This window comes from Diceros bicornis, chromosome 6 (genome assembly GCF_020826845.1).
Source record: "Diceros bicornis minor isolate mBicDic1 chromosome 6, mDicBic1.mat.cur, whole genome shotgun sequence".
In the NCBI taxonomy this organism is placed as follows: domain Eukaryota; kingdom Metazoa; phylum Chordata; class Mammalia; order Perissodactyla; family Rhinocerotidae; genus Diceros; species Diceros bicornis.
The window spans coordinates 68318779-68345012 of record NC_080745.1 but is presented as its reverse complement, the minus strand read 5'-3'; the positions used below and the strand labels follow the sequence as shown (position 1 = coordinate 68345012).

The window sequence follows — 26234 nt, the reverse complement described above, 5'->3', positions numbered from 1 at the left end:
ACAACCCCAGGGGGCTGAATAAGAGGGTTGTTCTTGGTGAAAGCCTGAGGGCTCCCCTTCCTGGCTCTTAGCCATCAGAATGCTCAGGACAAGTGCTGGCTGGTTCTGAGGGTGACAGAAAAGCAGCTTCCTGAAGAGGATCAGCAGGGTCTGAGGGCCTGGGAGGACCCAGCTGTCTTCCAAAGGTCAGAGACAGCACTGGAAGCTGCAGGACACAGAACTGGGCCTAGGGCCTCCCTGAGGGTGCTGGGTGGGTCCGCAGACTCAGAGGGCAAAGATCTTCCTCGTAATGTCCCTCTGTGTCAAGGCTCCCAGCTCCTCCTTTCTAGGGTTGGGAATGGACATCTGGCATTTGGGGAAACCAGAACCCAAGCTGATTCAGTGAATGCAAAAAGTCAACAGCTGCAGAGGACTCCAGAAGCCACTGGCTCTGGCCCCTTCTTCCAGGCTGCTATAAGTCAGTCCTGGATCATTAAGACCTTCCAATTGGAAATGCAACTAGTGCTTCCAGCGTGACCTCTCCAAAAGGAGATCGTGGTGCCTCCCTTGAGAAGCACAGCTGGCCGACCTGAGCATCCCGCCAACCTCCCCTATACACCTAGCAAATTCCCTTCCTCACCCCTGCACGCTCTCCTAGCATCGTGACCCTAGAGGACTCCAGTGACGTTCCCCGTGTTGGCAGGAAGAACTGCGCAGACCCCACGGTACGCCATTCTCTCCGGTTTTCACCATCAACACTCGCAGCCCCCCACCCCCAGCCCACCTCCATGGCGAGATGTGCGTCTTCTGTCTCCAAATAGGCACAACAGGTGGCACCTGCCCGTCCTCCCCAAACACACCTCTCCACCTCTCCCTGCCCCTCCACTTGCGCCCCCGTCCTCCAGCTGAGCCTGGCCCCGGGAGAGCCTTACCTTTGAGGTTTTGGGGGTGGGCCCGCGGCGCCCGGCTCGGGTTTCCTCGGGGCAGAGAGGGGATACTGGAGAAGTTGTTACCCATGGCATCCGGCCCCAGGGGGTTCAGCACTGGCGGGGGGCAGGCGAGCCCGGGCAGGAGCCGAGGTACTGTGTGCAAGTGTGTGCGCGCGCGGTGGCGCGCCGCCGGGGGAGGGCCCTGGCGGGGCTGCGGCCGGGCGCGGGTGGGCCGCGCCTCCTCTCCCTCTCTCTGGGCTCCGCGGTCCTCGGCGGGTCCTGCCCGCCGGGGGGGGTCCTCGCGCGAGCCGGCTACCTGCCTGCCATTCCCCGAGGCGGGGGCGGGGGCCGCGGGCGGGCCCTTGGGCAGGGGCTGGCGGCGCCCGGGGCTCCCCTCTTCCTCCGGCTGGCGCTCGGGTTCCGGCTGGTGGTGGGCGGCACGGCGGCTCCGGGGCGCTCCCCGGGGGCCATAGAGTCAGGGCTCCCGGCGCGGGCGCTCAGCGGCTCGGCCTGCCCGGTGGCTCGGCGGCAGGCTCGGTCCCCGCCCGCGGGGACTGCCGCTGCGGCGACGTGCGTGGCGCCCTGCGGCCGGCGGGTCTGCATGGAGCGGGGGTCGGTGGAGCGCGGGGCGTGCCGGGTGCTCCCGCCCCCGCCGGCTCCCTCCCGCGGCCGCCGCCCCCGCCCCTCGCCCCCCGCCGTCGCCAGGATTCCCTGGCTCCGGTTGTTATGGTGACAGCTGCGCCGGTGAATGAGTGTCTTAGTGACACGCGCGCGCCCGCTCAGCCAGATGTGGCCCCGGGGCGCGCCGCGTTCCCGCGGCTACAAGTTCTCGGCGGCGCGGGACCCCCGGGCCCAGGTCGGGGTAAACTATCAGGCAGAGATTGGGGCTCCGGGGGTTGGGCTCATTCCTCTCACAGACTCTGGAACTTCGTCTTGAAAACAAGAGGAACAGTACAGCAAGAACGTTGGGCTCCCTGGATGCCAGGCGCGGGGCGAGGTAGCTCTAATTTACAGTTTCCCTCGCAGCGGGTACATGGCCTGGCACACTGTAAAAGATCAAGAAAAAAAATTTAAATGAGTGAATGGATGACTGAATAAACGAAGTGAGATTAGGAACCCCAGCACATGACCCTCCACTCTCAGTGAAATCTGAAGGGGTACTGGTGCAAGGGCTGGGAACAAGAACCCCAGGCTATCCAGTTACTGGACACAGGGCAGTGGGGGCCTTCGGATGAATACAGACTGGACCTAGGAGACTGGGTCGCTGGGCAAGCTGGGGGAACAGATCTCAGGGACAAACCATCAGAGAACCACCAATTCTGAACTGGGTGGTTCTGTCAGCTGTAAGAGGTGGGTAAGGGGAACCTCTGTGGTCTGTAGCAAAGAAGGCTTCCTGGAGGAAGGGGACTTCAGCAAGTCCCCTGTTCACATGACATCCATACTGTAGCTCAGCACTGCTACCAAGAAGCCTGCAGGAGGGGAAAAGGGAGTCATTCTCCTCCTACTCAGACCTGGGGCATCTCCTCCTTCCAGCTGTCAGAGGTGGAAGATGCACCAAGGTCCCTCCAGAGAGAGAATCTGCCTTCCTGGTCCTCTAGGTCACCTCTAGCTCCCTGAGTGGCTTCAGCAACTCTGATCCAGAGTGTAGCGAGGACGTGGGCTGACAACGGGCATCTCATCCATCTTCTTATGGCAGGTTCTTCCCTCAAGTCTCTGTGTGACAGCTCCTCATTATTCAGGCACAGTTCATGTGTCACCTCCTGATCTTCCCTGGCCGCTCCAGCTAAAAACCTCCTGCCACTCTCAGTTGCTTTCCATACCATTATTCTGTTTTGTTTTCTGGAACTAGTTTGAAAGTAGCCTTTCCCCCTTGTTTATGTTGAGCCTCACCCAACAAGAATGTAAGCCCTCTGAGGGGAGAGAGCAGGTCAGCTCCACTCACCATGATGTCCCCAGCCCCTAGGAGAGTGCCTGGCACATGACAGACAATTAAAAAATACTTGTGGAACGGATGAATCCGCCTGCCCACCAGCAGAACTCAGCTAAGATCCCTGGGAGTAAGGCCGGGAATCGCCCTTTATTTCCCTCCCCTGCATCCCACCCCCACCCCATTCCAGGCATCACATCCTTAAATGTCTGGGACTCCAGGCGAGCTAGAAATATCCTTGACAGCTGCTCTCTGGGGTCTGGAGGGAAAAACAGCCCCCACCCCCGCCTGCAGCCTCTTAGATGCCCAGGATCACGTGCCCAGCCAGCTGCAGAATGGACAAGGCAGGTCAGGAGTGCTGTCTTCTTTATGGGCATATCTTCCCAATGCCCGCTCCCAACCGGTGACTCATGTGTCAGAAATCCATGGGCTCTGAATGGCAGCACACTCACACATTTGCACACATACCTCTATACTTTCTCGCACACTCACTTCTACACAAGCACACACGCACACTCACACGCACTCATATGCCCCCTGAAGTCTGCTGGAATGAGGTCACTGTGAGCTGCTGCTGGCATCAGAATAAATCTGAAGGCTCTGTATAGACAAGCGTAATTCCCCTGGAGTGTGTGTGAATGCAAGGCCCTTGGTAGGATTTGCAAACAGTGGCTGGGGGGAGGCTTTGGGCCCTTCCTAGAGGAGTCCCACCCCTCCCTTCCCCAGGGAGCAGGAGCTGGAGCATGGGCCAGGGGATGGGGGTGGAGGTGAGGCCCCAAAGGTAGAAGACAGCAGGGATGTCACAGGCCCAATGTGGTCTAAACCTGGGGCTGTGGGCAAAGCAGAGGAGAGAAGAAGAAGGTCAAAGGGAAGGCCGGAAGAGAGGCCCAGAGACTGGTGACCACCTGAGGAGTTCAGAGGCAGCGACAGGCTCTGCGGCTCAGGGCAGCCTGATCCCGGGAGCCCCACAGGAAGGTAAGAGGCATTAGGGACCAAGGCAGGCAACTGAGGGCAGGACAGAAACTTCCCCTAGCCCAAGAGGGTTGAGGAGGTGATGGAAGTATCAACAGGGCCAGGATTATGATGAGGCAAGCGAGGCACCCCGGAGTAAAATGTAAGGAGATGCTCACTCTGCATTGCCAACTCTGTACCCGCTCAAGTCTGAGAGTGAGTGCCGCTGAAGTTCTGTACCCTAGGCACCTCCCTAGCCTGGACCTAGCCCTTCCCGGGAGCTCTGTACTGTGGGAGAGGACGCCACTGTCAAGTGTCAATGAGGTGCAAGTCTCTAGCTAGGCAGGGACCTAGAGGAGGGAGTGTGGCTGCATGGGACACAGAGAAGCTGAGAGTAACCCCTCTGAAGGGACCTGTGCCTCAGAAACCCTTTCTTGGCAGGGGCTGTGTGGTTAGACCCAGCTCAGAGAATCAAAGAACTCCGGCACTCTCCTCCCCCTGGACTTTCAGCAGAATCACAGCCATCCTTCACCAAGGCGGCTGCCAGGAGGCAGGGAAGTGCTTGTGTGGCCCTGAGGGCCCTTCCCAGCCCCGTCTTGGAAGGGAGGAGGGAGAAGGAACCTTCCAGGGAGACTGGGGCTGGATGAAGTCACTGTTTTGGTGGCTTCAATGTAAGCTATTAATACTCATAAGGTGGTACTCCACACCTGTCACCGTGGCAACCTCGCCTCCCCAGCAGTGTAGATTCTGAAGACGGTGCCCAAGGGGGTGGGTGTCAGTGCATATGTGTTTGCATGTGTGTACACATGTGTTCTTGTGGGTGCCGTGAGTGCTTACACCAGCGCGCAGGAGAGGGAGGACCCCAGGCAGGGACTCAGAGCAGAACTGGGGCCCCTTCAACAGCAGCTTGGCCCCCACTCTCCGCTTCTCTCTCTCTCCTTTCTTTCTCCCTCTGGCTGGCTCCTTTCTCTCTCTCTCTCTTCCTCTTTCCCTCCCTCCTTTTGTCTTTCTCTCCTTCTCCCTGCCCTTCTCTGCTTCTCTCCACCCTTGTCACATTCTCTCCTGGCTGTCTCTCCTCTTTTGGTTCCTGGCCCTGTTTCCTCCTTGTGGTTCACCTCTCTCTTCCCCTTCTTTCTCAGTCTCCACAGCTCCCAGATGAGTTCAAGTCTTGAAGAGTCTCCATGTTGATAAAACAAAATATTTGTCTGAGAGTCTCCTTTCTTCCTTCGCTGAGTCCCTGGATGCTGAGCCCAGAACCAGCCTCAGGGATGGTCTCCCGCCAGGCAGGCAAGAGTGGGGTTCATCTAGGCCAAGCTGGGCTCCCCTAAACTTGAGACCACCTTAGTCAATAGCATGACACCTCCCTCCCTGTTGAGAAACTAACCTTAAAATAAGGAACAGTCACAGCCATCCCTAGCTGGGATACAGGGCCCCCTGCCATCAGCCAATGCCCAGCCCACAGTTATTAGGCCATCAGAAAACCTATACAGGGGTCCTGCCCGAACTGCAGGGGATGGCTGGACGTGCTAGGAGGGAGATCCCTGAGTGCCTGATACATAATAGATACTCGATAAATATTTATTCAATGAATCAATAAATCAGTGAATTAACCTATCAATACGGCCACCCAGTCAGCCTGAGAGCCTTGCTCAGACGGGCCCACCTGGCCAGCTCCCTTCTCAACAGTACCTTTTCCACAGAGTTTTCCCTGAGGCCAGGCCTTCCCTCTGAAGGACGGGAGTCTGTGCTACCCATCTGAGCATGGAATGAGCACCATAGCGCCTTCTTCCCAGGTGCATTGGGATTCAGCTTCATTCATGGCCCCAGTGACCATTTATTGAGCACTACTTGTATGCCTGGCACTGTGTGAGGTGCACCATGAGGAGCTTGTCTTGTGCTTTTGTGTACTCCAGTCCGGTTTCCCACCTCTCAGGACTGAGTTTAGGGCCAAACACACAGTAGTTCTCAGTATTGTCAAGATGTCAGTTCTTCCCAACTTGATTCATAGATTCAATGCATCCAACTCAAAATCCCAGCAAGTTATTTTGTAGACATCAACAAAGTGATTCGAATATATGGAGAGGCAAAAAACCCAGAATAGCCAACACAATACTAAAGAAGAAGAACGAAGTTGGAGGACTGACACTACTCAACTTCAAGACTTACTATAGGGCCGGCCTGGTGGCGCAAGCAGTTAAGTGCGCGCGCTGCGCGCGCGGCGGCCCGGGGTTCGCCGGTTCAGATCCCGGTCGCACACCGATGCACCACTTGTCAGGCCATGCTGTGGCGGCATCCCACATAAAGTGGAGGAAGATGGGCATGGATGTTAGCCCAGGGCCAGTCTTCCTCAGCAAAAAGAGGAGGATTGGCAGATGTTAGCTCAGGGCAGATCTTCCTCACAAAAAAAAAAAAAAAAAGACTTACTATAAAGCTACAGTAATCAAGACAGTGTGGTATTGGTGAAAAAATAGACAGATAGATGTTGGAACAGAGTAGAGAGCCCAGAAATAAGCCCACATAAATATAGTCAACTGATCTTTGACAAAAGAGCAAAGGCAACACAATGAAGCAAAGATAGTCTTTTCAAGAAATGATACACAAACAACTGGATATCCAGATGCAAAAAAATGAGTCTAGACACAGAACTTCACAAAAATTAACTCAACATGGATCACAGACCTAAATGTAAAACACAAAACTATAAAACTCCTAGAAGATATCAGAGGAGAAAACCGAGATGACCTTGTGTTTAGCAATAACTTTTTAGATACAACACCAAACGCATGAACCATGAAAGAAAGAATTGATAAGCTGGACTTCATTAAAATTAAATTTTTCTGCTCTGAGAAAGACACTGTCAAGAAAATAAAAAGACAAACCACAGAATGAGAGAAAATATATGCAAAAGACATATCTGATAAAAGACTGTTGTCCAAAATATACAAAGAACTCTTAAAACTCAACAATAAGAAAACAACTCGATTTAAAAAATGAGCCAAAGACCTTAGCCGACGTCTAACCAAAGAAGGTATACAGATGGTAAATAAGCATATGAAAAGATGCTCTATATCTTATGTCATCAGGGTAATGCCAATCAAAACAACAACGAGATACCATACACATTTACTAGAATAACCAAAATCCAGAACACCGACAACAACAAATGCTGGTGAGGATGTGGAGCAACAGAACTCCCATTCATTGCTAGTATGAATACAAAATAGTACAGCCACTTTGGAAGACAGTTTGGTGGTTTCTTACAAAACTAAACATACTCTTACCATACGATCCATCAACTGCACTTCTTGATATTTACTTAAAGGAGTTGAAAACTTATGTCCACACAAAAACCTGCACACGAATGTTTATAGAAACGTTATTCATAACTGCCAAAACTTGGAAGCAACCAAGATGTCCTTCAGTAGGTGAATGGATATGTAAACTGTGGTACATCCAGACAATGGAATATTATTTGGCACTAAAAAGAAATGAGCTATCAAGCCATGAAAAGACACAGGGGAAACTTAAATGCGTATTACTAAGTGAAAGAAGCCAATCTGAAAAGGCTACTTACTGTGTAGTTCCAACTATATCACATTCTGGAAAAGGCAAAACTATGGAAACAGTAAAAAGATCAGTGGTTGCCAGGGGTTGAGGGGAGGGAAGGATGAGTAGGTGGAGAACAAAGGATTCTTAGGGCCATGAAACTACTCTGTATGACCACCATACAGCGTATGTTGGATACATGACATCACACATTTGTCCAAACCCATAGAATGTACAACACCAAGAGTGAACCCTAACATAAACTATGGACTCTGGGTGATAATGATGTGTCAATGCAGGTTCATCATTGTAACAAATGTACCACTCTGGTGGAGGATATTGATAATGAAGGAGACTATACATGTGTAGGGGCAGGGGGTATGTGGGAAATCTGTGTACCTTCCATTCAATTTTGCTGTGAACCCAAATCTGCTCTAAAAAACAAAGTCTATTTTTTAAAAAGGATCATCTTGCCCTCCTCCTAGGGTGCACACATACTAAAAACTAATGATTCTCAAACTTAGCATGCATCAGAATCATCTACGGGGGGAGTGGCAGAGATGGTTAATAAAAATGCAGATTCTCAGGCCTCACTCCAGGAGATTCTGGTTCAGTAGAATCTGAAGCAGGTCATTAACTGATCACACTTTGGGAAACTGCTCCATGTGGACATGCGTTCTAGTTGAGAGGATGTGTTTAAAGAATCCCTACAGGCTCTTCCCGGGAAAGCTGGACACCATATGGGGCCAGGCCAGTGCAGGCTGCTACCCAAGCAGGGCTGGTCATGTTGGAAGGTAGGGCAGGAGGTGGCTGTGCAGGGAGGGGGAACCCTTGCCCCTTCCTCTGCTCCACAGACAGATTTTCCCTCTGGGAGGCGGCCTCTAGGTCCAGGACCAATGGTAAGATCTTCGTACACCACCAACCCTATCTTTGGAGCCCAACCCTATCAGGTCAAACATACTAAAATATCCTACATCTCACATTAAACAAATTCTCCTCCCTTAAACATTTTGAAAGGATTTTTCTAAACTTGGCTTTTGGAATCATTGGATTTACAAGGAACTCATTGAATTTACAATTGGTTTTATTTTTAAGCAATCAGGCATGTGTTGAATTTCTTGCCAAGATGAGAAAAAACCTGCAATTGTCTTCAACTATAATGAAATATTTATGAGTACTCATTTAACGATTAATGAAGTTGACACAACATTAAGTTTTGTAGGCATTTAAGTAAACATTTATTAATTTTGATTTTGAAGTTTTCCTTTCATAATTTGGAGCCAATAACGTTTTTTCTGGTCTTAAGCTTACCCTTAGAAAGCCCATAGGTCTAAGTCCTGGGCCTATAATGCCCATGGATAAAATCCAGGCCTGAGGCCAGGCACTCCCAAGATTGCATCTAAAAGGACAGATGGAGGGGGGCCGGCCCGGTGGCACAGTGGTTAAGTTTAGCGTGCTCTGCTTTGGCAGCCCAGGGTTCACAGGTTTGGATTCCAGGTGCAGACCTACACCACTCATCAAGCCATGCTGTGGTGGCATCCCACATACAAAACAGAGGAAGATGGGCACAGACGTTAGCTCAGGGCCAATCTTCCTCACCAAAAAAATATAAATAAATAAAATAAAAGGACTGGTGGAGGTCCCTGCAAGAAGCAGAAAGGAAAATGCCCAACATCAGAAAGAGGCCTGTGCACATCCCTGTCCGGGAAACTTGTATACCGACTTTGAAGGAGTCCAGCATCCCTTTTCCATCCCACGGCCATTTGCTCAGATAATAGTGACAGGTGATGTTTATGGAGCCTTCAGTCATATGTACCAGGCCTCGGTCTAAGCACTTCATCTGTATTAGTTCATTTAAGCCTGGTAACAACTCTGTGAGGTAGGTACTATTATTATCATTATCATCATCATCATCATCATCATCATCATCATTCCCGTTTCACAAATGAAAATCCTGAGGCTTAGGGAAGCTAAGATGCTTGCCAAGGAGCTGATAAATGAAGCACTGAGGTACAGCACTAGGATGGCACGAGTCTGAGTCCCTGCGATATAGCACCCGCCCCAGAATGAGATTCCTTCAAGTGCCCAGCCTGAGAAAGATACCTGCTGCAGAGAAGTTGTCCTCAGTGAGTTCTTGAACCAGCTCCCTCCTGCCTGAGACACCCTTAAGACTCCCAGGGGCTTTGGCTCAGCTCTCTGGAAGTTAGCCAGGGAGCACACAGCCACTAATGAACACGAAATAGATTTAAAATAACAAAACTGAAATCAAATAAAAATGCTCAAAGTGGTGGTAATACCCCAGCATCCTTTTTCTCTCATAGATGTTTTAAATGACCTTTACTTGGCAGGAAAGCCTTTCTAAGAATGTTACAAGGACCAGAGAATCATAAAGGAAAAGTATGATAAATGTGACTACATAAAAATTTAAAACTCCTTCATGGCAAAAGTTGAAAGACAAATAGGAGTCAGGAGGCACATCTTCAATAAGCCAACAACCTTCAATCACTTCAAACGCCCTTCATCCCTAGACTCAGAATGGGAAACAGACGTTTCTCCACGACTCCTGGCACTGTGACATCTCACTTCTATTCACCTTTCCCAAGAGAGGTCCCAGAGGCACTCACTTGTTCCAACCTTCATCCAAAGGTGCCTCAGGGGGACCTCTCTTCCCAGTGAGGGTAACTTGTGGAAAGTTTTCTCTCAGCAGAGGAGCAACCCTCTGTGTCCCACCATCTCTTCCCCCTCTCGTCGCCTCCTCTCAATTTCTCTCTCCAGCCACACCACTAGGTAGCGCTAGAACTCCATTTAGAATTCCCTTTGCTTCTGGCAAACTTTTTTGGGGGGCCCTCAAGTCAATCAAAACACCTTAAAAATGTTTACAGGTTGCTCTTTCCCTCTTTCAAAACAAAAGGAGCTTTTGGGGGGCGAAATATATATCCTTATAGCTTCCATTAGCTACTATGTTGTAAAGAAAATATTTCAGTGAGGAAATTAACCCTACTCTTTAGCGACTGAGATGATACCTTCTGGGTATATTTGCTTCACTGAGGCCACGTTCTCATCTTTCACCCTGAGATTGGTTGGATCTCCGGAGGATCCCTCCCTGTCAAGGTGGCTAGACCAAAGAAGGTCACACCCACCAACGGAGACTCTTTCCCAGGACTGAGGGAGAATCTCCCCAAACTTAAGCCAAATTGAGGTCCTCTTCAGAGTGCCCAGTCTACATTGAGATGCCCCGCTGGCTGCATCTGGTCCCTGATGTGGGCACCTGTGTATGCCCTGCACCAGCACAGCCCCTGGCACTCTGCAGATTCCCTGTGAACATCTGTTGCTATATGGCCAGAGCTTGAGGGTGTGTGGCCAATAACAAGGGTACTTGCTAGCTTGACCCTCTGAACACCTGATTACCCTCAGAGCTGGGACTTGCCACTCCCAGCCCAGCAAACACCTCTACGTTTACTCAACCACACTAGGCAGTCCCAGAAGTCTCATGAGTTTGTGCACGCAGGCGCAGGGAAAAGTGGGGCCCTAGAGTCACTCTGACTTTGGTGTTTATGGAGTAGAAGTGGTAGAATTCAGAAAATCCAGCTAGATGGGTGCCCCTCCCCCCAGAGCAACCCACCTGTTTTTGCCCCCAGGTCTCTGCGTTTGGCCCAACATCTAGTGTCTGATGCCAGCCCTGGCAGAATCTCCATACCAGAAAAACAGCCCCCTCAGCAGGGTCTGGAAACAACTTCATTTCAGTCGGGTCAGAGAATCCATGTTTGTAGCTTGTCAGTCACGTAAAGAAAAAAAAAGAGAGCTGATACTAATATTTTTAAACCGGCTTACTTGTTTCTTCTCCTGAGAAAAGGAGTGAGAAATGTATTGTGAACCAAGGAAATTGTTCCACATTCTGTAACCCGTGGGGTGAAGACCAAAAATTTAAGTGTGGAAGAATGTTCAGGTTTTAACTTGGTTATTTTATTTTGTGTCAGTCATATATTTTAATCCTGTTTCTTAAAAATAACGTTTACCTATTTACATATGGAAACATATTTTAAAAATCCATAGATCCACTGCCCAGATAACCTCTGTTGATCTTTTAAAAATAAAATTCATATGTACGCATTGTTTGAAAAGTCAAACAACACAGAAAGGTATAAAACAGAAAGAAAATAAAAGTCCCCCCTCCCCGGCCACCCAATGGTAATACATTTCTTGTGCATCCTTCCAGCAAAAAGTGTATGCATAACACCAAAATTTTTACGTATTTATGTTAGTTTTACTTAGAAGGGATTATATACTATGCATGGTATACTAAACTGCTTTTTTTAACTTATCAGAATCTGTTAGAGATCTTTTCATATGAACAAACAGATTTGCTTCATTCTTTTAATGGCTGCATAGGTTCCATTTTATAGCCGTGCCCTAATTTATTTAAGCAGTCCTCTGTTGATAAAATTCCGGTTGTTGGGCCGGCCCCGTGGCTTAGCAGTTAAGTGCGCGCGCTCCGCTGCTGGCGGCCTGGGTTCGGATCCCGGGTTCGGATCCCGGGTGCGCACCAAGGCACTGCTTCTCCGGCCATGCTGAGGCCGCGTCCCACATACAGCAACTAGAAGGATGTGCAGCTATGACACACAACTATCTACTGGGGCTTTGGGGGGAAAAAAATAAATAAATAAAATCTTTAAAAAAAAAAAATTCAGGTTGTTTACAGTTTTATTGCCATTGAAACAAAGCTATAGTGAACATCCTTGTTCATTTATCTTGGTTACTTCTGCAAATCTATCCATAGGGCAAATTCAGAGCTACGTAATTGTTAGGTCAAGGGGCATGTGTATTTAAGTTTTTGCTTTAAATATATTGCCATATTGTCCTAGAAAAACTGTACAAATTTGTATTCCAACCATTGGTGTATGAAAGTGACTGTTTCCCTAAGCCCTCATTGACACTGGGTATTATCAATCTTTTAGTTTCTAATAACTTGGTAAGTTTAAAAAGGCACTTGGTTGTTCAGATTTCTATTTAATTATAAATGAGGATTAGAATCTTTGCAGGCTTTTGGCCACTTGTCTTTCTTTTCCTGTGAATAGCCTGTTCACATCCTTAGCCCATTTTTCCATAGGATTGTTCATTTTTTTATTGATTTGTATGATCCTTCAGCAAATTAAGGAAAATAGGCCTTTGTGTGGCAAATACCTTTTTTCAGTTTGTTATTTTTACTCTACTTATTGGTATTTTGCCCACAGAAGTTATGAGGCCTACTTTACCCATCTTCTCCTTCATAGCTACTGAATTCTGTGCTCTGTTCACAAAGGCCTTCCCTCGCTTCTGATTATGAATCAATTCACCTACATTTTCTCATAGAATTTTTTTGATTTTAATTTTTATGTAAATCTTTGAGCCATTTGGAACTTATCTTGGTGTAAAAACGAGGTAGAGATTCAGTTTAAGACTTTCCCAAATTCTCAGCCAGTTGTTCCAATGCCTTTTGTCAGATAGTCCCTCTCTCACTTTCATTCTCTTTCCAGTCCCATAGGGGCCACATGGCTCTTTATAGTCTCCAGAGTGGAGCCCACATAAGTGCCACATTGCTTTTCCCCAGGTCTGCCAGAGACGGACCAGAAAGGCCTGTCACCCGGATCCCACGGAGGCCTCTGTCATCCAGGTAGAAAAGAGTCCAGTCTCTCAGGGATGAAGAGGGCACCACGGCTCTGCTAGACACGAGGGAACAACAGTCTCCTAGTCCTGAGAAAGAAGTGGGACACCCATCCAATGTCTTTCTTTTGAAGGAAAAAGAAGAGAAAGAAAAACCTCAGGGGAGAGTGTACTCACTATATAGAAAGATGAAACACAACCACGCCTGTATTTCTGAAAACACACACTACACACATATGTACCACACACACGTGTACACACATGCAACCACAAGTACACACACCAGATACACTGAGTTTCTCCAGTAGGGGGCACCCAGTCCTAAAGAGCCCTCTCAATCACAGGAAGTCTAAGAATGGTAAAGCCACTGTTTTTCAAATAATGTCCAGACTCCTTTTAAAGGAAAGAAATCTGAAAGATTCCCCAACAACATATCTGCAAGTTCCCAATTTGAGAAAAGAAAACAAAAAAACCAAAGACTTGTTCTATAACGATCTTCCAATTGCAAGTCAACACGTTTAAAACTGCTAAAAAGATTTGTCATCATTAAAATGAAAATGTGAATTTAAAAAATTTTTCCAGAATTAAAAGACCCAGAGGAACACAGCTGCAGACCCCTGGGGCAGGGTAGGGAATTAAGCAAGTCTGGTCTAAGGCATCATCATGCAGCAGATATACAATTTAACATCTTTCCACACACATGAGTAAAGTAAGCCTTTCTCCCTCTGTTCTTCTTCTGTTTCTGCCTCTCCTGGTTCAGCAGGTCCGGGCTCCAGGCAACAAAACGTGATCCTCTCCCCTTTTAGTTTGTTCCTTAATCCCTTTGAGCTTTTCGAGTAAAAAATATTTTTGATTTTTATAGGTAAATTTAAAAAATCATTATAAAAGTAGACCATTTAGAAAATACAGAATTTTTTTACAAAATGTAAAGCTACCCCCTCACCCTAAGAGATAATATCCCTTTAAGTTGTGATGGGCTTTCTTCTTGCCTTTTTCTTTGCTTGAGTATTTTCCAGTAAATACCCAGCAAGGGCCAGTGCAGTCACACAGCACACCATTTCCCTGGGGGCCCCTGGGCCCCAGCCTGACCCAGGAGCTCCATCTCACCTCTCAGAGGCTGGAGTTGTGGCCAGGTTGGCCTGGGAGAGGCTCTTTCCTAGTCGCCTGCAGTGCTCTCCCAGGAGCACTGTTTGTTCTTTTCTGGAGAGTCCCTAGGTTAGAGGAGACTAGAATGGGAGAGAGGGGTACTCAGACCCTCTCAGCCTAGCTCTCTCTCCTGCCTGCTCAGGGCCCAGCTCTGTGGTTCAGGGTCCAGAAGCACGCCCTTGGGCCAGAACATTTCCCTTCCTGGTCAGCAGCCCAGTGGGTGACTAGAGCTGGAAGGCACAGAAGGAGGATCCCCACCAGGCTGTGTGACCTCAGATAGACCCACAGCCTCTCTGGGACCCGCACCCCACCTGAAGCCTGTGTTGGTGGTGGTTCTCTGCTTCATTAGGAGTCCAGGAGAATGAACAGGCTTGAAGGGTTTCTCCAGAATGCCCCGCCCTCTCCTTCACTCAGAGCCATATTCCCAGGCATGCCTCTGATGGCTCTCCCACCTTCTCTGGCTCCATCCCCATGTTCCCTCACACAGGTAATCCTGTCTCATAGGACCCGGACTAACACGCTAATTAGGTAAAATACAAATAATAAATAAGACCCAGGTTTCTGTCTGTTGCTACCTCTTCAGAAGTATAGATGCACAAATAGTTATGAAACTTGCAGGACATATTTAGGACAGTCTGACTTAAAATACAGGCGAAGTAAACTATACAAAATTTATTTTGCAGGTCCCAGGGGTATCTCAAACAGCTGGACTGTGATCCTTCAGGGAAGCTGGAAAAAAAACACAGTGAGAGGTGCCAGCCTGGTGGCGTAGTGGTTAAGTGCGCGGGCTCCGCTTTGGCGGCCCGGGCTTCGCAGGTTTGGATCCCAGGCGTGCACTGACGCACCGTTTGTCAAGCCATGCTGTGGCGGGGTCCCATATAAAGTAGAGGAAGATGGGCACGGATGTTAGCTCAGAGCTGATCTTTCTCACCAAAAAAAAAAAAAAAGACACAGTGAGAGACCCATGTCACGAGTGTTAAGAGAGGGAACAGACATGCCTCAAATGGAAGGTCACATGGGCAGCCTGAGCTGCCTTTCCTGCAGGCAACCCCGGTGCTCCTGGGTGCATAGCAGCACCCAGTGGTTAGTTAACAGTGGTTAACAGTTCTCCCAAGGAACACCAAGCAGGCCAGCCAGCATGTGTCCGAGTGGGCCCTGGAACAAGTCTGGAAGGACACACACCGAAGCAACCACAGGGAGACTCTCTGGGAGTTGCAGTGAGGGGAACACTTTCACATTTTCTATTTTTTAATTTTTCATAATGGTGTGTTTAATCAGAAAAAATGGAGATATTTCCATTTTCTAAAAGTTCTTTGAGAATATGGAAACAAGCGTGATCAGTGCAGCTGCAGTAGCCCAGGCAAGCTCCATGGAGATGGGAGGGCTGGAGCTGGGCCTCTGAGGATGGGAAGGATTCAGAAGGACGCTTACCGCACGTGCTCTAGAGGGTTGGCAGGAAGTTGTGTTCATGACCATGAGGGCCCAGGGTCTGAGGAAACGACAACAGTGTTGAGCCATGAATTTAACTAAGGACGCCACTTGGAGTCCAGGAAGCCTGCTGGTCCAGGCTGGATGGAGCAGAGTCAGTGGGGTCAAGGCCATCCCAGATCCTGAGGTTTTCCTTTTCTCAGGGGTAACCCTGGGCTGAGAGTGAGGGAGACAAAGAGATGAAGATTGAGGCCCGAGTAGTCGGGGTCTGGATACCTCACCGGCCCCCAGCCCATGCTAGGGCCCAAGGCCCACTGATCTGTGACCCCAGGAACAGATCCATGGGCTCCCATGGCTGCCTCCACAACACTCCCGGAGCCAGGCTGCCAATGTCAGGGCTGGTGGCCAGTAAGACAGGGATGCTACAAGGTGGGCAGCAGGTGAGGAGGACGGAAAGATAGACAGGAAGAGGAAGCAACACAGAGAGAGGGACAGACAGAGAGACACACAGAAAGACTCGGAAACACACACTGAAGGACACAGAGAGTGACACACACACACACACACACACACGCAGAAAGGTAGAGTCTGAGAGACAGAGAGAGGGACAGAATGAGAGAGAGAGAAAGGGAGACAGACAGAGACAGAGAGAATTAAGGGCAGGACCTACATTCCACTCATTTGCTTCCTAGGAGCAGACAGACAGGCAGGAAGGGACAGGTCAAGATGTGGGCGGAGAGGACAGAGGTGGAGATGAAATAAAGGGAGTCTGAGCATCAATGTCACAGAGAACAAACATTTGCTATCACTTGCTGTGTGCTTAGCACCATGCTGGATGCTGCAGAGAACAAAAAGGGGCAGGTCCAGGTCCCTGTGCTAGTTGGGAAATCGACTCCCCCTCCCTGGGAAAGGTGAGTAACAGGCAGAGGCTGCCTTTCCAAGGGCCACATGGGAGGCAGAGGCTCCCTCGGAGCTGAGGTCACCAGGGTGGCTTGGTAACAGTGAAACCAGTAAACAGCCATTGATGATTAGGTAGCTAGTAACTACAGTTTTTTTTTGCAATTACTAATTACAGCTTTTAGTTGTACCCCCCCCCCATTGTTAACTGTGCTCCTTAGGCAATATGCTATCTGACTCCCACTAGGTCCTAAAGATAACATCTCCCTGGTGCCTGGGTCACCATGGTAATGGGTGTTTGAGCTGTTTTCTGGAATTAGGACCCTTGTCCAGTTCAGGCCGGTTGAGACCACCAACCCATCAACTGGGCTCGTGCAAATGCTCGACAAGTGACCTTGCTGACGTCAAGGAGCTAAAACTCCACCCTCAGATCACCCTAACGCCACCATTTTGTGAACACGCGTCCTATGAAGAGGCACAAAGTCTGACTACACTTGCGCAGATCAATTACCTCACCTCTCCTCACCTCCAATCATCTATCTCCACGTTTCAGACCACCTTGCCCCCCTATCCCATAAATATCCCTGAGTCCCCATTTTCAGGGAGGCGGGTTTGAGACTCGATCACCCGTTTCCTCACTTGGCTGCCTGGTGATTAAACTCTCTCTCTGCTGCAATCTCATCGTCTCAGTGACTGGCTTTCGGGGAGACTGGCAAAAACGATCTGGGTTCGTTAACAACAGGGCTGCATTTGAGCTGCCTCTTGAAGAGCAGGTGGGAGGAAGTACACAGGTTTTCAGTGGGGAGGACAGTGCCAGCAAAGGTGTAGAGGTGGGAGAACACATCTGGGTTCAGTTAGGAGGGCCTTGAATGCTGAGCTAAGGAGGCTGAGGGACCCTCCGGTCACACTTGTGCAGAATGATGTAGTGGATGCTGTGCTTTAGGGAGACCTGGGCCAGTCTGTGGCCAGACCTGGAGGGCAGTGGAATAAAATGGAGGAGAGGGTTGCAGGCACCTACTGAGCCCTCCCACCCCCTCTCCTGACTGCCCCTGCCTGATGCTACATTCCAGCAACCCCAGACTGCTGGCCCACATGAGGCCGCTTCTCACCTCCATGCCCTTGCCTGTGCTCTGCCTGGAAGCCTTCCCTTCCACAACCCCTATCACTGGCAAACACTGAAACATGGTTTAAACATTTCTCAAGGGTCTTCTCTTCCAGGAAAGGGTAAGGTGCACCCTCTGGTTCCTCCCAGCATGAAAGCCAACATGAACTCTCCCTGGGCTCAGCTGAGTCAAGTCATGTTTTTGACCAAAACCAGAAAATATAATAGGCTCCACCAGGGTTTTGGCCTTACCACACCCAGAATTTGCTTGTCCTCATGGGAAGCCCCACCAGCTAACAGGGCTCAGTATCCAAACCCTGAAGAGAGGAGGGAATGGGCTGGGGAGGGATGGAGTGACAGGGTGGGGCACATTTGCCTAGAGGTGCTTTGGGCTGGCTAGTCAGGGAACAGTGACTCACTCCCCCAGAGTGGAGGGGAGTGGCACTGGGGGACAATCAGGCTGGGCAGGGGAGCCTTTGTGGAGAGAGCCTGCCTGTGCCTGACGTCCTTGGCTGGACCCCAGGAGGCTGGGCTGGGAACTGGACACCGCCTCCTCCTTGTCCCCTCAGGCCCTTGAAATAGAAGAAAGAACCTCCAGAGGACCCCCAGCTCGCCCCCAGAGTGGCCTGGCATTGGCCAGGAAGGTGGCTGCAGCCTCGCTGCCCACGCCCACGGTTGCCCACGCACCCAGGCCGGAGCCATGGATAAATTCCGCATGCTCTTTCAGCACTTCCAGTCCAGCTCGGAGTCGGTGATGAATGGCATCTGCCTGCTGCTGGCCGCGGTCACTGTCAAGCTGTACTCCTCCTTCGACTTCAACTGCCCCTGTCTGGCACGCTACAATGCCCTCTACGGCCTGGGCCTGCTGCTCACACCCCCGCTCGCCCTGTTCCTCTGTGGCCTCCTTGCCAATCGGCAGTCTGTGGTGATGATTGAGGAGTGGCGCCGGCCTGCAGGGCACCGGAGGAAGGACCCAGGCATCATCAGGTGCGGTCCCACACCACCCAGCTACCCGTGGGCATGCCAGGGGCTCCCCCACCTACACGGGCACTGCCAGGTGCACCTTCAAACCCTAACCACCCCTGTGGGCATCGTCAGGGGCTCCCTCAACTGCACAGGCACTACCAGGGTACCCCGCAAACCCCAATCCTCCCCTGTGGCCATTGTCAGGGCCTCCTCCACCCATTTACCCCCACAGACACTGCCAAGTGACCCCCAAACCCCAATGACCCCCATGGATATGTCAGGGCTCCCCCTCCACCCCCACAGGCACTATCAGGTGTGTGCCCTCCTTCCCCCAACTAAAGCATCATCAGTTCACAGAGACTCATTTGTCAGTTTCCACTCTGGAAACAGATATTTCTGTTCCTGTCATTTGCCACCTTTCCGCGGCCAGTGCTGGAGACACATGAATGATACAGGATTCCCAAGAATTACCCAGGTCACATCTGTCATGCTGGCCATGGATTATAACCCACCACACACATGAAGGCCATCCCATGACATGCGTAGGCAGTTTTTGCATGTAGCGAGAGGCATGATTGGCTTAAAGGCTGCGTCCCTTCTCCTGTAAGCTCCCCGAGGGCAAGGAGCTCACCTGTTGCACCGCTGTGTCCTCAGAGCCTTGCCCCTGATTGGTGCCCTAGATAAGGTCAGTCGATGGAGTTTAGCAATTCATAATGATCCCCGGTGGACAGTGGTGCCAAGCTCTGTGCCACGTGCTGTGTGTTCACGGCCTCTCCATTCTCACCTGGGCCCTGGGTCTGCTCCCGTAATGGACCCATTTTTAAGGATGAGGGACCTGAGGCACAGAGAGGTTAGGTAACTTGGCCGAGGTCCCACAGCTAGGAAGATGCTCAGATTCAAACATAAGCGGACTCCCAGCCCAGCCTGGAACTGCTGCCCTTAGTGTTTTGGACAAAATATCCAAGTGCTCTAGCTCTGCAGGCAGTGGCAGGAGGGGCTTGGTGGGTTTTGTTCTCCACCCCTCCCCTGTTCTTTGGTATGGACAATTGAGGTGTTCTCACACATATGTAATGTAACTTCATAACAAGGTCTCAGTTCCACCTTCTAACCACATTGCTGCCATAGAAAATGCTGGAGCCATCTCTGTCTACAATGCATTTATAATTCACCACTAGGTAAGCCATGCACACACACAGCATACACCATTTTATGTTTTCTTTACAATCCAAGTTAGAAACAACATCTGCATCCTGTGCATAAGCAGCCTCTGTTTCTCTGTTTCGTGTTCCGTGGGGGTTCCATGCTCCCTGTGATTCAGCCACGCAGGGGGGTCACATGCACTGGGTGTGCCCTTTGCCTTCCTCTGGGATCCAGGGCATGCAGCTCCACTGGGCTCCTGTCCTGTGACCAACACCCAATCCAGGCCACTAGAGGGGCCAAGTAGGTCAGGAGAGGCACCTGGGGACCGTCAGAGGGTGGGCTCCCCAGACGCTGGGGGGAGGTGTTTGAGGTGCTGCCGCTGGGAGGGTTATTACACAGAACTGTCTTAGCCTGGGCTCCCCCCAAAAGCAGGCTCTGGGAAGAGTGTGATAATGAGCAGGCAGCTGGGGCTCAGTCCTTCTGGGGACCTCTGAGAGGCAGGTAGAACACACCTGAGAATTGTCCCACTGAAGGCCTAGGAAGCTGGGGTGTTTATCCTCCAGGCCCCATCCCTCTTGGTTTGAAGGTTGATCTGGGGGTTGTTAACTCGCCAGCACTTCCAGCCCACCCCTCTGGGAGCAGAGCCTCTTCCCAAGCCCTCAGGCAGAGCCATGAAGGTGGTCAAGGTGGGGGGGCGGGGCCTGCAGTGGGAGCTGCAGCCATTCTTTTGATGTAACCGCGCCTGGAATTTCCCAGCTCTCCTGGGAAGTCCATCCTTGCATCTCCCCTGTAGACCTCCTGCTGCAGCTGAATTCTGGCTGCCCTTGGTGACCCCTCCCTTCCTCTGCTCCAGGTATATGTGCTCCTCCGTGCTGCAGAGAGCACTGGCCGCCCCCCTTGTCTGGATCCTGCTGGCCCTCCTTGATGGGAAGTGCTTCGTGTGTGCCTTCAGCAACTCCGTGGACCCCGAGAAGTTTCTGGACTTTGCCAACATGACCCCCAGCCAGGTGCAGCTCTTCCTGGCCAAGGTGCCCTGCAAGGAGGATGAGCTGGTCAGGGACAGCCCCGCGCGAAAGGCAGTCTCTCGCTACCTGCGGTGCCTGTCACAGGTAATCCAGGCCGTCCCCTCCCAGCCCTGAAAAATATCCTGCGTGGTTCCGAGGGGCGTGGGGTGAGGAGTTACACGTGGTTTCCTGAGGCCCCACCTCACTGCTGGAGACACAACCAGGGGGATCAGGAGCGAGATCCACGTATAGGACAGTGTAGGGCCTTAGGAAGTGGGCACTTTGCCATCAATGCTGACTCGCCCATGGGCAGAGGCCAGGTGCCCATACCCTCCAGGAGTTAGTTAGGCCCATCCCCGGAGGCTGGATGGCAGGAAAGCTCTGGAGATGTACTGCTCTGCCCTGCCCCCACCCCATACACACATTCTTCCTACCCCTCAGAAATAATACCGATTACCACTTACAGAGCTCTTATGTGTCAGGCCTTGTGATAAGCATTTTATATGCATTACTTCCTTTAACTCTCAGAACAACCTTATGAGGTGGAGGCAATCATTATCATCCCATTTTCCAGATAAGGAAACTAAGGCCCCGAAAGTTTAGTTCACAAAGCCAAAGTCACACAGCTTGTAAGAAGCAGGGCAGGAATCTGAATATATGCGTCTAAGAATTACTCCAAACCCTCTTAATGACCTCCCTACAAAGCAGGTCCTCCCCAGAGACCTGGCTCCCCACAGGGCACCAAGTCCATTATCCTGGGAGCAAATCCCAGCCCAGACTCCAGATTCCACCACCACCACCACTCCCCGAGCCCCAACCTTGGGCTGTGTCCCCTAAACAGTATTTACATGAACCCACACATGCAGAGGCTCAAGGGGGCTACAGGGAATAAAAACACAACCCCTGCGCTTTGGGGAGCTGAGATAGGCTCACGGCAAATGCAGGCCCGTGGTGCAGCGGACAGAGGACCAGTGCTCAGGAAGCGCTTGATTCTGGGTCAGACTGTGATCTTGGCCACCTCACTCTCCCTCTGGGCCTCATTTTCTCCTGCACATAAAGGGAGGTTTGGTCTCCTCCACCTTGGTGGTCCCTGCGGACTTAAACACTCCAGGCTCTCACCGGTTACACTGGGATGAAGTGGATTTTGCCGTCAGAACACGGTTTGAATCCTGACTCAGCTGTAAGTTATCAGTCACGTTAAATTTAGCAAGTTGTTTGGTCTTCTGCTCCTTGTGTGTAAAATGCTCACACGAGTATTTTCAATTGGTAGGGGGAGGGGGATCCTATGAGAGGCCAAATGAGAGAGCTTTATAAATCAAGGAAATCCCATCTACAAATGATAAGGATTCAAATACGTCTCTGCTTGTGGTTTAGAGGAGTGACTTCTCTGCTCCAGGTCTGCGCAGTTGCTCTGGTCTTAAGCCAGGCCTTGCAGAGACTATAGCTTTGGATGGGCAGACAGCAGGGAGAAGATCGGCCTGGTATGAGCTCCAGCCTTAGAGAACGATGTCCAGTATCTCGTCACTCTTGGCCTGGAACACTGTTCCCTGTTCCTATCCTGTCTATTATTCATCCTTCAGGTCTCAGCCTAAACCTCACTGTTTGCTGAGCTCTCAAGTTCAGGTTGGGTGTCCCTCCTCTGAATTCCCATGACTTCCCATACATCCCTCAACATGGCACTTAGCAGTCATCACCTATTTAATTTTTCCTCCACTAAAGTGTGAGCTCTATGAGAGCAAGACTTAGCAGTCATCACCTATTTAATTTTTCCTCCACTAAAGTGTGAGCTCTATGAGAGCAAGACTAAACCTCACTGCCTCCTCCCAAATACAGGACGGACAGATGCGCAGATGGGATGGACAAATATGTGTGAGGATGGATGGATGGATGAATGGATGGGAGGGTAGGGAAGGCAAGACTTTACCTCCACCCATCTTAGGTTTTCAGCTGCGACTCTTAACAAAAAGCCAAAATTATAAGAGGAAAACAAACAGTTTATTAATGTGTGCAGTGCACATCACACAGGAGAAACCTAAACCAAACAGTAATTCAAAGTGGTGGCTTAGAATTCGGCTTCTGTAGCATCTTCAACAAAGAGCAATACCTTTGCAGAGAAACGGCAGGACAAAGGAAAGCAGTTTTAGGCTTCTAAGGGTGGAAACTGTGGGAAGGTAAACACATGGGAGGAAACTAATGGAGTAAGGATTGTTTGACGATTCCTCTGGTGCCTCTCTAGGCTGAGTCTGTCTCCAATAAAAGGAGAATTTACATCCTGCCTTTAGCAGAAAAGGGGAGGGTAGAGAGAGCTTTTCCTATCTTTGCTGCTTCTTGTCTTCAGCTCAAGATAATTCTTATATTAAAGAGGCATACTTTAGGTTGACATATTCTGGTTTCCTTCAGAAGGAAGGTTGGAAGGATGGATGGGTGGGTGAATGGATGGTTGGAGAAATAAATGGATGGAAAGATGAGAGTATGAGAAGATGAATGCATGGGAGAGTAGATGGCTGGATAGGAGGATAGATGATGGGCAAATGGAAGGATGGTTGGGAGGATGGTTGCATAGGAAGATAATAGATATACAGTCAGATGAGACGTTGGATGACTGGATGGATGGGTGGAGAGAGAGTTGGATAGACGAATGGATGCGAGGATGAGAGAATGAACGGAAGGGAGGATGGATGGAGGTGGTCGGTAGGATGGATGACTAAATGGGAAGATGAATAAATCTGAGGAAGGATGGGAGGGATAAATAAAGGGAAAGACTCTAGAATACCCCTGCCACACCGTACAGCACCGGAGCCCCACCCACACCCTACCTCGTGCTCCCCACCCTCCAGGCCATCGGCTGGAGCATCACCCTGCTGCTGATCGTTGTGGCCTTCCTGGCTCGCTGCCTGAGGCCCTGCTTCGACCAGACAGTCTTCCTGCAGCGCAGATACTGGAGCAACTACGTGGACCTGGAGCAGAAGCTCTTCGACGAGACGTGCTGCGAGCATGCGCGGGACTTCGCGCACCGCTGCGTGCTGCACTTCTTCGCCAGCATGCAGAGCGAGATGCAGGCGCGGGGGCTGCACCCGGACACCGCGAGCAGGGGCCCCAAGTCCCGCGAGGTGCCCGATCCCCCCGAGGCCGTGGACGGTGGAAGCCGGAAGGCCCATCTGCGCGTAGTCTCCAGTAGGGAACAGGTGGACCGCCTCCTGAGCACCTGGTACTCCAGCAAACCGCCACTCGACCTTGTGGCATCCGCTGGGCTACGGGGGGGCGGCCTCAGCCACCGCGCCCCCATGGTGGCCCCAGGCACCAGGCTATCCCAGCACACCGATGTGTAGGGACCCCGGCAGTGTCCCCACGTGACATGCCCCTGCTGACAAGGGTCTGGGGCCTTTCCAGGATGTGAGGACCCAAGGCAAGGCAACCTAACCCTTGTTGGCCTCCTTTCCCTAAAATAGCCCAATCTCTGACCTAGTTTCTGGGCGTGGCCTCCTGTGTGCTCTAAAGCAGTGCTTCACAAACTTGAAAGTGCTCACCGTTCACTTGGGCTCTTCTTAATGCAGATTCTGATTCTGTGTATCCAGGACTGGGTCTGAGACTGCAATTCTAACAAGCTCCCAGGTGATACTGATGCCTCTGGTCAGTGGACCAAACTTTGAGTAGCAAGAGTCTAAATAGATCTGCCATGGGTTCTGGGTCCTAGATGTCCAGATTCTAAATTAAAAATAATACAATAATAACAACAACACATGCTTATAAGGTGCTTACTGTGTGCCAGGCAGTGTTCTGGAGTCTGTTAGTCTGCCCTCTAGATAGTTTGTGTATTTGTTTTAAATGCTCTGCTTGGGTTTCCTGCAGCTTCCAAGGTTCTCTGAGTAAGCTCTGCTTGTTGAGTTCCTCTTGAAAGTACTAATTAGTGCCTCTTGCTGGCTACTGCAGATGAATGGTTTTCTATTTTCCTGTTGAGGGGATTCTTCTGTTTTTGAATGTCAAGGGGGCTGACTCTTCCAGCTCCCATCTTGCCGAGTCCCACCAATTCTGTTTCCAGCCAGCCAAGGCTGAGTGGCACTGCCTGGTGCAGCCTCTTTCAGATGCAGCTCCTTTCTCAGCCCAGCCTTCTGCTCACCTCCAGCTATCAGCGCTGCCTCCCTCACCTCTCCACTCACCACCATCCCCACCACCTGCAGCCTGAGCCCTGAGCTCAGCATCTCTTCCTAAGGCTGCCTCCTTTCCCAGGCATCCCAGAGAGTATCTACGCCCTGCCCTCAGCAAGAAGCTGGCACCCTGGTGAGGATTTTCCCGGGCATATGGTGTATGGGCTAGATCTGCAAATCAGGGTGAGGGCAGATCTGGACGTCTCCACGCTGAACAAGCACCCGAGGTGATTTTATAAGCTCCAATGTTTAAGGACCTCTGGGCCAAGTGTGGGAATGGGGTCTGGCTCAGGAACGAAAACCCTTGAAACACCAGGGTTAAGTCTTGCTGGAAAAACTCCCACTCGATCTCTGGCGGCCCAAACAGGAAGCGTTGGGGAAGATCTAGTCGGTGAGTTCCTCTGGGCCTCCGCCGCTCCCTGATGACTCAGTCACTCACCACACACACACACACACACACACACACACACACTCACACATACATACACATCCTGCTATTGCCTTCATCTGCACAGATGGTGACCACAGACATGCAGGCCTCGGTTCACCCCATGCTTTTCTGGGCCTCAGGGCCTGGGGTGGGACAGGGAACAGTGCAGGGGCCCCTGGATGCGCCCTGGAGCTGGCCCCTCCATATCGGGTAATCTCTGCTCTCCCGGGCTCTTACCAAGTGCAGCTCAGCCTCCCCCCATCTACCTTGCTGTGGTCAGGCCATGCAAATGTCTGAAATGGCACTGGGGCGGGGCGAGATTTAGGCAAAGCGTTAGCAGGGATTGGGGGGGAGGGAGGAGGGAGACCTCAGAGGTGGCCCAGTCAGCACGGGTGAACTCCCAGCCTGGGGAATGGAGGCTCAGGGACCCCACTTTGGGCTGCAAGGAAGCAGCATAGGGGCCAGTAAAAATCCACTGACTGCAATCAATACGCTAGCCTTCTTCTACTGAACGCCTATAGAGCACCTACTGCGTGGAAAGCACTGTGCCAGGTGTGGATGCAAGCGAATAACCATTCTATAGATAAGAGAGATAAGGTGAGTTTTACTTGAGCCAGGGTGATGATTATAATCCAGGAAGGCAGTTTCCACAAAGGAAAAAAGCATTCTGGAGAAGCATGGTGTTCAGTGCAGTCTTATACCTATTTAGAACAAAGAACATAAGCACACCCAGGATACATTTTCATCAAAGTTTCAAAGGGGTATTCAGTTGCAAATTAGCAGGTCAACACGACCCTGAGGTCAGGAAAGGGACTAATACCAGTGTTAACAATAGGGCGTAGGAAAGAAAGTATGCATTCTCGTCTTGAGAGAGTGCATTCTTTACTGGTTAAAGCAGATGTACAGTGTATGTTTGATAGGACATAAGTCAGGCTTCTTTAGTTCAAGTTGAATCAGTTTTGAACCAGAAGTTACCCCATATACCTCAATATGTGAAAATCTCT

General features: G+C 50.7%; 2 protein-coding genes across 2 annotated transcripts in view; one reads left to right on the top strand and one right to left on the bottom strand.

The window, feature by feature from the left end:
- The window catches only part of NEURL1 (neuralized E3 ubiquitin protein ligase 1), an 82518-nt gene extending 81126 nt beyond the window's left edge, over window positions 1–1392 (bottom strand). The window contains exon 1 of the mRNA XM_058543922.1: window positions 912–1392. Coding sequence (XP_058399905.1) covers window positions 912–996 — 85 coding nt within the window. The 5' untranslated portion in view covers window positions 997–1392. The remainder of the gene's footprint in view (window positions 1–911) is intronic.
- A 16738-nt stretch (window positions 1393–18130) lies between these two features.
- On the top strand, window positions 18131–24385 carry CALHM3 (calcium homeostasis modulator 3). Its single transcript, XM_058543927.1, has 3 exons — window positions 18131–18532; window positions 20505–20760; window positions 23493–24385. Exons 1-3 carry the CDS (start codon window positions 18246–18248, stop codon window positions 23982–23984), a joined length of 1035 nt encoding a protein of 344 aa, XP_058399910.1. The 5' UTR covers window positions 18131–18245; the 3' UTR covers window positions 23985–24385.
- Window positions 24386–26234: the final 1849 nt, after the last annotated feature.